The sequence below is a fragment of the Protobothrops mucrosquamatus genome, unplaced genomic scaffold (assembly GCF_001527695.2).
Source record: "Protobothrops mucrosquamatus isolate PMUCROS unplaced genomic scaffold, P.Mucros_1.0 scaffold8731, whole genome shotgun sequence".
In the NCBI taxonomy this organism is placed as follows: domain Eukaryota; kingdom Metazoa; phylum Chordata; class Lepidosauria; order Squamata; family Viperidae; genus Protobothrops; species Protobothrops mucrosquamatus.
This window is the reverse complement of record NW_015394525.1, coordinates 1-11,957: the sequence shown is the minus strand read 5'-3', so window position 1 is coordinate 11,957 and position 11,957 is coordinate 1. Positions and strand designations below refer to the sequence as shown.

Below are 11,957 nucleotides of genomic sequence, written 5' to 3'. Positions count from 1 at the left end.
TTCCCTTGCTGGGATATAACACAATACAATATTTGCAAAATGAATGAGGTCAAGCTACGAAAACACTGAATTGTCAAAAGTTGCTCATCTCCTTTACTTGTTGCCGTAGCTGCTGCTGCTGCTGATATTCTTCCTCACTAGCCGAAAGCGCTCGAGCCAATGCCAGATCCTCCTCCTCTTGGGCGCTGTTAGAAACAGGGTCAAAATGAATTGGGACAGCCTGTATAATTAATCCTTTCCCCTTCCTGAAATACTCATCCCACTATTGGTAGATCGGGTGATCTTTAAATGGAGAATCTGTTTCTGTCTTTGTTCAGAAGGCCTGAGTAGCACAGAGTGCTTTGAATGCTCACCTTCAACCCCATGGTTGAAGAAACAGAGAACTGGGCTTGATGTCAATAGATCTGCACTGGATCAGAGACAATTTACTGCTGCACAATTTGAGCACAGCTGTCTTAGAAGTTTCCCCTCTGTCTTACCCCAGTGTAACTTCTCAGTGAGTAGCCTGGCATGGCAGTTCAATAAAGAGAGAATATTTGTAGCTCAGGGCTGAAATGAGGAGGTCCGTGGTGCTCTTTGAGCTTGGTTGTTTTCTTGCAGATTTTTCATTACCCCAAACTATGTAACATTATCAGTGCTAGTCAGACTAGTACAGACTAGCACTGATCATGTTAACTAGTCTGGGTAATGAAACGCCTGCAATAAAACAACCAAGCTCAGAGAGCACCCCTCACGATGATATAACTCTGTTGATTTCTGCTGGCTATCAGTACCTGCTGCGCTCTGGTTGGATGGCTGCCGTTTCCGCCAGAGACATCTCCAAGGCTCGCTGTAACGCTTCCTCTTCACTCTGAAATGAAGCACAAATGCAGAATCGGCCTATCTGAGGGAAACGAAAAACACCTCAGCACTTTTACAAGGCAGGGCACATTTCAAGGATCTGGGACCTGAGTGGTGCCATTGTTCTATTTTGCTTTCATGTATACAATGGATTTTGTAGGCATGATGAGAATAAAACAGATCAAAATATCAGACAATATCTTCAAACTACCAGATTGAGGAGTTCCTACAGAATCCATACCAGTGATTGCTGCTAGACTCTGAGAGATATGACAAAAAATAATGCTGGATCTTTTTACTCTCCACTGATTCTCAACTCTCTAGCCCCTATTTTCCCGTTCCTGGAAACAATAATGGTAAACATCTGCAATAGTTTTGAAAAGACAGCTTAGTGTAGTGCTTAAGAAAAGGTGTTGGAAAAAGAGTCTCCTACATAAGGCACTTATCAGACTTCTATCCTGCATTTCATTCAGGAGGTATCCATCCCATATCACTCCTTCCTCCCATTTTTACCACCAACTCTGTGAGGTAGGCTAGGATGAGAGAGAGTAACTGGCCCAAAGTCACCAATTAAACTTTCACGGCTGAGGGGAGCCTTCAACCTGAGCTGGGATATTGGTTAATTAATGGGATGGCTGAAGGAAGATCTGGAAAGAAGCAAAGACCACATTAGTTGGTTTCTCATGTGAACCGATGGTGGCCTACTTTTTTTTTCTAGGTCTCCACTGTACCTTTAATTATTTAGATCACATTACTTAAATGCGATAATGTTTATTTAAGATGTGATAACAATTACCCTATTTGCAGCCATTCAATAGATGAGGGGAATATATCAACAGGTAACACATAACCTATATATTACATACAGAATATTGGCTAGACTTACCAAACCGTTCTGCAGAGCAGCAACAGGTACAGTCGGGCTTTGTGGCTGAGATGCTCTTACCGTTTCACTTGATCTGTATTATGCAAGAGAAAAAAGTCAGTTGCCAAATGCATAAAGTTGGCAAGTCCTAAAATTACTAACACAAATATTCTCAGGAGGTTCGTGGCCCCCAGAGGAGAAATGTGAATTGCTGAACTGGGATCCAGTTTTATAACATCTTTAGCACCAGCCAGGTTATCAGACTGAAATTACGGTTAAACGAATAACATCATTCTGACGGCCAGAAAACACTTCCAATATTACTAGGTGATTTTTCTTCAGAGACTAATATATTCAAGCAAATAAATTCAGGGTTTTTTTACCCCTTTCCTTTGTGATGTACAGGCATCATTTATTCACACAGTCATGCACCTAACATACCTTCCCCAGCTCAAAGTCTATTTGGCCAGACCAGTGTTGAGTTCCAGAAGAATTGAATTGGGATGCTCACACAGAATGCTCACTCGGTCTGGTATCTCCCAAGAATTATAGTTCCCATCCATTTATACCTTCCAACAAAGCCTGGCCAATCCTCATTTTTCCTCACACTTCCTAATCCTTTTTCACCGAAATGCTATTGCGTAATCCAGCTGACACTGAGAATTACAACTTGTGTCTTTTTCAAACTCTTCTTTCTGGTATTTTCCCACACGTTACATAAGCTAAAATCTACCAGTACAGACTGATAGATAGGCATTATATGCTACTGACAGCATACCAACATCAACATTCTGATACATGGTTATTATCATGGTTCCGACAGAAAATCTACAATGAACCTGGCTGCAGCCATCTTGCTCATTCTAGGTTGCCAGTTAGACTTGGTTAACATATGTTAATAGTAGTACAAGAATAAATGGCAAACTGTCCTACATATGTTCTAAAATATCTGGAAGATAGCGTGCTGTCTGCTCATCCCATAGACAGAGAAGTGTCAGGCATCATAAGTCGTTAACAGCACTCATGGAAAGCTGTTACTACAAACTGAAAAAGACAAGGAAGAATCCAGATTCACGTTGTGACTATACCTGCTGGAGGTTGGTTGGCTGACATGAGATCTCATGGCTGCGCTGCTAGATGTAGTGCTTACAGTTTCTTTGGCAGATTTTTGAGCCCTGACTACAGCAGCATTCCTGGAACCAGAAACAAAGTCCTTGTTATCAGCATCAGCCTATCATTGCCTCACAGGATCCCTTTGCCTTTCCCTGAAATGAATCAAAATCCACTTTATGATTCTTTTTGACAGCCATGTTAAGTCCCAATCTTGTGTGATTAACTTGACTTTCAAGCTAAACGCAAACTGTAGGGATAATTAGCCCAGAAAAGAATGTTACTGAGATTTTAGGTAGATGTGGGGAAGAGAGGGATTTTTTGTCTTGCAATCTCAGAGTAATGTCTGTGGAGATTCTCTGTTTTCCAGATCATAGCTGTCCCAAAGATGCTTTTTCATGAGGCAACTGGACTTCCTTGTTTTTCTTGGAAGATGTTTTGCTTCTCATCCAAGAATCTTCTTCAGCTCTGACTGGCTCAATCCTTCCATTCCCCACCATCCAGTCAGAGCTGAAGAAGCTTCTTGGATGAGAAGCGAAACGGATTCAAAGAAAAACAAGGAAGTCCCGTTGCCTCATGAAAAAGTATCTTTGAGACAATCTCAGATTACTTTTTTTTAGAAATGCCAGAAAATGGTGGAAAGTAACACAGATGGGTTGGTACCACCATTATACAATTATAACTTGTACAGTTCTCAGTCTTGCCTTTACCCTGCTTTGGAGAGTGAACGGCCAGCCCCACTGCAGTCATGGTCTAGGGGGTGCCGGTGTTTGAGGCAGAAGTTGCCATGACATTGGTCACAGAGCACCTTCATCATTTCCCGTTGTTTGCAGCCAGGACGCTGACACTTGTTGGTGAAGATCTAGGAAAATGGATACAGCTGAGCTTAATCAGAGTTGAGTGCAGAGTTAAATTGCAAGTAGAGAATCAACAATGTCTGCCTATTTTATTATTTATGAAGCCCCCAACCTCTAAACCAGGGGTAGTCAACCTTGGCTCTTTTATGACTCGTGGACTTCAATTCCCAGAATTCCTGAGCCAGCTTAGCTGGCTCAGGAATTCTGGGAGTTGAAGTCCACGAGTCATAAAAGAGCCAAGGTTGACTACCTCTGCTCTAAACAATGAAGAAATAACCCCTGAATTAAGATTTCTCCAAACCGTATAGTTTGATCTGGATCTTAAGCAGGCATATCCCTCTTTTCTTTCTTTGCTACTGCAGGCTTTCAAATGCCTTCCAGTGAAACTGGAGTCTCTGTAAACAGCCTAACCCAGTGGTGGCGAACCTATGGCACATGTGCCAGAGGCGGCACTCAGAGCCCTCTCTGTGGGCACGTGTGCCATGCCCCGGAGATGATGAGGGACTGGCCCCCGCCACCCTGGCCCCGCCCACCCAGTCTGCCATGACCACTGAGGCCACGCCCACCCGGCACCCGTTGATAAATAACTGGGTTTTGGGTTGCAGTTTGGGCACTGGGTCTCTAAAAGGTTCGCCATCACTGCTTTAGAGAATTTGGTTGATCTTGCATTATCTACATTAATGGAACTCACACATTCGGATGGGAGTTTTGTACAGGCAAAATTTAACTTCTGGACTACTATCTAGCTTGGGAGAAGCATATCAACGCCTCCAGGAATATGGTTACCAAACTGTGCTGATTCAACATTAGGATATTCCTACAGGCCTGTGAGTCAGTTACTGATATATATTGAATTCTGATAGCTTGCTGCCAGATACAACAGGAAGTGCTTTAGCCTCTCACCTTTCTCTTACGCTGCGCTGGGTCTGATTTGCAGTCTTGATCAATGTGGGCTCCCACCACAATATCAGGCATTTCTCCTCGCTTCACAGGGATGGGTGTGCTGCATAGTGGACAAACAGGAACCTGTACATCCTAGGAAGAGGATAGAGATTGAGTGATATGTAAGCACTTCCTTTGATTCATGCATCATACAGCAGACAATGGTGGCTTTTGGGTATTTCAGAGTACAACTCCCATGACCTTCAAGTTTACATAGCTCTTTGTTTGATTAGGGAAGCTGTAATAATAAAAATGTTATCTGGTCACTTATTCAGAAACAAAGCAGATGTATTTATTTTATTCCATATACAGCTTGAATTATACTAGATTTTGAGTGATGACCAGCAAAATAATCAACATCACACTATAATAAGTCAGCATCTACTTCATCTCAACCACAATTCTGCAGCATATAACCACCGTCTAGCTATGCCTGTTCATAGTTCTAGCCAACTATTCCTTCCAAACAAGATAATCTTTGTTTCCTTCTCTGTTTTTAAGTTCATCTTTTCCATGATATTTAGCATGTAGTAGCTATTGGACAAACTCAGTTTTCAAAAGATTTGTCTGTCTTTCAGTTTTTAGCATTCATTTATCTGGTACTGTATGTCTACAAACTTAGGATTCCTCAAGTAACTCTTATTTCTAGTAGGTCTGGTTTGCCTGCAATGATGTTAGGACTCCCATTCTTGTTTGTTATTAAAGGGAATGAAATTGCATTAACATTTTTCTATAAAAATTTAACCCAGTAGAGCAATTCTTGGAAAATTGACCAACAATGCATTCCAGTTATAAGACAATTGTTAACAAACCATTTTTGCATGATCGTGTTTTATAAAACAATTTCTAGAGAGATACAAGGATTAAAAGATCCATGGCATTTTTCAGATTGCCAAACGTAATCTGAAATGTACCACAATATAAAGAACTGACACACAGATGAAAAGGTCTTGCAACAGTGGCCGGTTATTTTCTTATTTTAAGTTTCCTTATGTGGACAGCCCATTTCACAAAATTGGTGGTTTAGAATCATGGAGCTGAAAGAGCAATTTTAGGTATTTTAGCTCATTTTAGTATCATTGTTCAGTACAGGAATTGAAATTAAAGCATCCTCTGCAAATGACTACCTAGCTAGCTTCTGTTTTCTTCCAGCAAAAGGAACTTACCACTTCTTTTCAACTGTTCTTATAGGTTTCCTTCCCCCCTCGATTCAATTATAATCTGCTTTAATATTACTTATTATTTTGTATCTTAGAATCTGGTATCATAAAAGACAGGACAACTTTCTCGATGACATAGCATTCCTTCTCTGCATTATTCTTAAAATGTGGTGTCTAGAATTGGATAACATATTTGCTGGTTATGTCTGATTAATGCAGAATGTTGTAGAATTTTTTATTTCCTTGTTTCTGAAACTATATTACTGCTTACCCAATCTAAAATTTTATTTGGCTTTTTAGCCTTCACACTAGAACGTTGGTTTATTCACTTTGTAGTCACCTATTATTCCAAGACCTTTTTCATAAGGACTATGGTTAACCAAGGTACCCACCCTACAGCTGTGCATTTGACTTCTATAAGCATCCCGTCTCATCTCTTCATTCAAATAATTGATTCAAAACATTCAGAATACATGATTCGACTTTGCAACACTGCGTTCAATATTCTCACAGTGAGGAAATGTTCGTGAGCATACTTTTTTGTCAGGCCATCCAATTTATATTTAACTAGTTTGTTAATCATAATGTGATGGGATGCTTTGCTAAAATTAAGATACATTATCTATTTGGTACCGTCACATTCTATGACTATAATGAAATTACAAGTCAAAAAATTAGTTAAGCTGGCTATATTTGCTCTTGACAAATCCATGCTGATTTCTGGTAACAACCACAAGCTACATTTCAAATAGCACAGCCTTCTTTATGCTGTTTCATCTGAGGTTGCAGAAAGAACAGCTTTCTGCTCTTTTGTGCCCTGTACAGGACAGAATCAATGTATTCTATGAAATTAGGAATAATTTGGTCCCCTCCAGTTTTACTTACCTTCTTGTATGCTGAAGTGCAGCTATGATGGGCATAGGCAATATGGTCAGTGCAGAATAGCTGTTCACATGCATCACATTTCAAGGGGAGGAAGTCTGAGGGCAAGAAACAGCAAGCCATGAAAAGCTGTACAGTGTACCTCGGTGCTCATCATTAATTGGTTCTGGGAGGTGCGATGCGTACCAAAAACTATGAGTACCAAACAATTTTTTCCCCATAATGATAATATAATGAGTCACAAGGCAGCTGACACTGACAAGTTCTAGCTTGTGCATTGAGTATCAAACAAATGATGAGTGCTAGGACAAAATTTTCATGTCAAAATTAGTCAAGTACCAAATCTGATGAGTTTCAAAGCAGTTGAGTACCAAGGTACCACTGTAAAAGTTTTCCAATGACATTCTAGGCATTTTACTGAATGCCATGGTAGTAGTATTGTCAGACTTTATTTTAAAAGGTACATGCCTTTAAGCAGATGAAAAAATGTGAATGCAAATAAGATACCATGGTAACTAATTCTGCAAATAGATTAAGATGCAATGTCTTGGGTAAAAATATCAGAAAAACTGGAAAAAAAACCCACTCTCAAGATTTTGCTTCCTAACTTTCTCATCTAAAAAATAATCTCATCAAATACTCCAAACTATCTTTCTGCTATCTACAACTGTTGAGCTGTAACATAAGCAAAAACTAATGATTTATTCACATTTGTTCATACTGCCATGCCTTAACACAGAACTGGATTAAACAGAATAGAATGGCAAGTAACCTGGTTTGTTGGGAAACATAGACACATCATGTAACAATCCCTAAACCTACAGTAAAAAAAAATTGTGACAGTCAAGTATAATCCCCTTGAAATATCTCGGGAAGCAATATTTTTTGAATTGTATAAATTGAGAGGAAATTTTCCTTCAGATATGAAGGGTGGGGGAAGAGCCCTCCACATTTACAATTTTCAATTACATTATGAACTTATTTCCTAGTAAATAACCCAGGATTTCACTCCAAGGAGTTTATATCTCATATCAAGCAGAATCCTAAAGATCCAGATCTTTGTACACAACCTCTTACCAGCAGTTTACTGAATGTTCTAACATTCTATGTTAGAGTTAGGCATAAGATGTATGCCAGCACTCTGTATGGAATCTCTCCAATTTGAAGAATGCAACAATTTCTAAATTCTAATTAATGTCTATGTTACATTCTTAATGTGGAGTGCTCTTCTAAGATGGCCAGCCTTATTTCATTGTTGGGAATGAAATGTATCTAATTAAAGCAGAAAACAAAAGCTGCTGGTCTGATTTCTTCTGGGAATAAAGCTTTTATCTTCACATTAAACATCAAAGCATCTGGGGACTCAAAGCTTTTAGCTAAGGAATTGCCAAGAGTGCATCTCCATAGAGAAGGCCCTGCTTATCTCTTTGTTTAGGAAATAATTTTAAGTGCCATCACTCGGACATCACTAATGTGGCAGCTGTTGTAATATTTACTCCCACACAAAGCCATTAGAAAACATATAACCGAAGCTATAAAGTACTTATAGCAATTGTATTGACATGATTTTCAATCTGCAAAGTATTATCAAAACAATGAGTTCAGCAGGCCATCCACTCCCCAAAAAACCCTATTCCCAATCCTCTCTTAAGTTCAGAATAGAGCTGGAAGGGACCTTGGAGGTCTTCTAGTGCAGGGCTTTTCAACCTTTTCACCCATTGTACCACTTTTAGGATATGGCAACATCTGAGTACCACCAGTCACCTAGCAAGGTGTCAAAAACTTGATGACCAAAAAAAAAAAAAAGGAAAAAAGTGATAAAATACAGGTAGTCCTCGACTTACAACAGTTCGCTTAGTGACTGTTCGAAGTTACAATGGCACTGAAAAAAGTGCCCCCCCCCCAAGCCACAGCTGAGCAAGACACCTGCTTGCCTGCCCGGCGGCGCTCTTCCTCCTGTCCGAGGTTTTCATTGTTGTGAGCATTTCTGTTGAAGATTGGCAGCGGGGGTGGGAGGTGTTTGGTTTTTATTCCCCCCATCTGCTGGGTGGTTGCAGCAGGTTTGGTCACTTCACATGACCCTGGGACACTGTGACCGTCATAAATATGAATCAGTTGCCAAGCATCTGAATGTAAATCACAAGACCCTGGAGATGCTGCAACATTCCAGCTGATCGGCGCTTCTTCTGGGCTCAGCAGAAGTGCCAGGATCAGTGCTGCTTTCCAGCTGATTGGTGCTTCTTCAGGGCTCAGCAGAAGCACCAGGATCAGCACCAAGCTCCAGCTGGAGCCTGGCGCTGATCCTGGCGCTTCCACTGAGCCCTGACAGCCCTGAAGAAGCGCCGATCAGCTGGAAAGCGGCACTGATCCTGGCACTTCTGCTGAGCCCTGCAGCTCCAGCCATCTCTTGCTCAGGCTTGTGCGGTGCTGCCACTGGTTCAGCTCATTTCTCTCCCCCGCTACCATTTTTTCTTTTTAATTTCATGTTACTTCTCTCCTTGATTAGTTACCAACCATTATTTCTTGCCTTGCCTTCTGGTAGTTTGGAAAATAAGTTGACACCCTCTTCTTTGTGGCAATCCCTCAAATACTGGAACACTGCTATGATGTCACCCCTAGTCCTTCTTCTGCATCTCAGAAAGTATACCGCAAAGATACCACTTCTCATACAGTTGTTAAAAAAAAAAAATGCAATCCATGCAAATTCCCCTGGTTGCCAGAGTTCTAGAAAAGCCAGTTCCACGATGCACGCTACAATCTCGATTGTAAGCTACGCTGTTCCCAGCGCTGGGGAAAGAGTGGAAGATCCCCTGCTTGCCAGTTTCCCCGTCCTATCACGCATGGCTGGAAAAAGTCCCGATTCTCCCTCGACCCACTGCCTCCCTTTCTGCCCTTCCCAAACTCCAGCCAAGAGAACGAGCTGGGATGGGTGGGGAGGCACCTTTCCCCCTACAGCTGAAGGCAAAATCCTCACCCAGGCGCTTGCAGGAGGGCTCCGTGCAGTGGGCTCCTAAATCTGGGAACTCCATGAAGCTGTCAACGGGGTCGATCCCGGGAGTGGCGGGGGAGGAAGGACGGTACCTGGTGGGAAGAAGAGACTTACAACCCAGGGGCTCCGAGAGCGGGGGAAATGCACGGCAAGGACGGAGAGCTATGACCCAGCGGGGGTTCGGCTGAGATGCAAAAGATGCAGCCGAGAAACAGCGAGAGGGGAGAGAGCTGCAACACCCAGAAGAGGCAGGGGAAGGAGGAGGAATCTGGACAAGCGGCAGAGGGAAACGAAATCAGGGGGAAAAAACAAAGCCACCGTAGCCAATCATCCTCACCCAGCTCGCTGTGTAAAACAAGGAAACCTTTGCGCCTTTTGCCCCACCCACTTCCGTCCCTAGCTGCGATGACGTCATGGCATCAAGGACCTCTCCGCGTCAAGAAACCTGATCCCTACCCGGTGAAATTTGGGATACCGTATTCCGGCGGCATGCCGGGAAATGTAGTACGGGTGTGAGAGGAGAGGGCTCAGCCACCCAAACAAGTCTTCCCTTGGCCTCCAGGGCGCGCTTAGCAGAAACTGATGCAAGCCGCGCGCGGTGTACGATGGTAGTTGTAGTCAGGAGCGGAACAGTTCCCGTCTTCTCTTTTACGCGAGGAATTAAGCAAGAATTCCGTCCGAGGTTGGGAATTGCCTTTAGGCAAAGAGGCCGAACGCTAGGAACAGCCATTGGAGACATTCTAGTCCCGCCTTAGCCGGAAGTGTCTCTATGGTAACAGTAGGCGGATCGGGTTGGGCCGGAGGGGTTAAGCCAGCGCCTGCCCCGGAGCCGGTAAGTATGTGGGCCCTGTAGCCGCAGCCCTGGGTAATGGATCGCCTCTCCTTCTTCCGCGGGATATTGAATTCTCGGAGCGCCTTTGGCCTGGACCGGGCTGAAGCGCCCGGCTTTTAATTTCCAGTGGAACTTGAGATAATCTGAAGCAGCTAGTCTGAACTCCCTTGGATGAAGCTCCCTTTTCGGCAGATTTTATTGTTATTTATTTATTAAAAACATTTAAGAACCCCTCATTTCAACCCCGAGTTACAAATATTCTTTATTGGTACATCTATAATGGATTTATATAGAAGCTGGGCTTATTTTCCTATAGATCGGTCTTTGGTTTCTTCCCAAGTGTTCCTTCCTTCGTGTCTTGAGGTTGTTACGGTTCTGCATTTTAGGGTTACCGCATGGTAATTTGAGAGAGATTCGTGTAAAAGAAACAGCTGTCCAAATTTAAATTGAGCAGGCCTTTGTAACGCTCAGGATGGGTGAATCAGGGAGACCTTCAGATCGTCGGCTATTTGCCCTCAAAAGTGTCAAAAATAAATCTCCCCTCCCCCCACTTTTGGATAATTATTTTGCTATCCTTTGCATCAGCGATATGTGATTACAAAAGATGAGTCCTTGTGTTGCAAGGCACGTGGGTAGGCAAGCTAGTTCATACAATAGGTGTGAGAAAGATATAGTTGGAATGATTGTACAAGCAAGCATTGTATCCATGAGACTTTTTAATTCTATCATTTCAATAGGTGATATTATTAAATTTTATAGGCATATTCCTATCCGCGGGAAGAATCTTCTTGTAATTATTTCAAGCCTTGGTCATTTGTCATAATAGACATGACTACTGATGTTCTTTTTTACTCATGGGGAAATAAAGCTGCCGAAATGAATGACTTGCCTAAGTACTTCCATAAGTCCAGGCTCAACTTTCTGTCCATATTTTCTTGGTCATGACTTTGTTCTTAATAATCTTTTTGTCATTGATGCAGACATTACTTTTATTTGTTAATAGATGCAATGTTTCATTTGGAGGCATAACTCAAAAAGGAAGGTGCCTAATATATTCAGAATTACAAATGTTAATGCAATTCTACCTTATGTTGACAGAAACATAGTATCAAAATCACATGGAGTATTATTATTCCCCTCTGCTTTTTAGTAATCCGGTTGGGTTTGGCATAATTAGTCCAGTTATGGACATCATATTTAAAGAACATTGTCAAAATAGAGAATGTTTATAGGAAGATGACCAGGATGGTTAGGATCTGGAAACTAAGCCTTATGAAAGGTGCAGAATCAGCTTACACTGGAATAAAAGCATCCTCATATTACCTCCCATATTCTGAGAGATGCTTCAGATCTGGAGCAAGTGAATGGTGAGTACAAAATTAACGAGGATTTGGCAAAACCCATTTTCTCTGACTGTCATTAATAGAAGTCTCCACTTAATCAAAAGTCTCCGTAATCAAAGTGGATTCAATACGTAATA

The 11,957-nt window shown here is 41.9% G+C and overlaps 1 protein-coding gene across 1 annotated transcript in view; it reads right to left on the bottom strand.

The window, feature by feature from the left end:
* The window catches only part of LOC107300840 (AN1-type zinc finger protein 2B-like), a gene marked incomplete at its 3' end in the record, with an annotated part of 24,599 nt that extends 14,475 nt beyond the window's left edge, over nt 1-10,124 (bottom strand). Inside the window, exons 1-9 of the mRNA XM_029287048.1 lie at nt 10,102-10,124; nt 9,631-9,737; nt 6,660-6,754; nt 4,576-4,707; nt 3,526-3,677; nt 2,794-2,898; nt 1,727-1,799; nt 774-850; nt 98-185 (exon numbers count right to left, since the gene is read on the bottom strand). Coding sequence (XP_029142881.1) covers nt 98-185; nt 774-850; nt 1,727-1,799; nt 2,794-2,898; nt 3,526-3,677; nt 4,576-4,707; nt 6,660-6,754; nt 9,631-9,685 — 777 coding nt within the window. The remainder of the gene's footprint in view (nt 1-97; nt 186-773; nt 851-1,726; nt 1,800-2,793; nt 2,899-3,525; nt 3,678-4,575; nt 4,708-6,659; nt 6,755-9,630; nt 9,738-10,101) is intronic.
* Between the last annotated feature and the right edge of the window lie 1,833 nt (nt 10,125-11,957).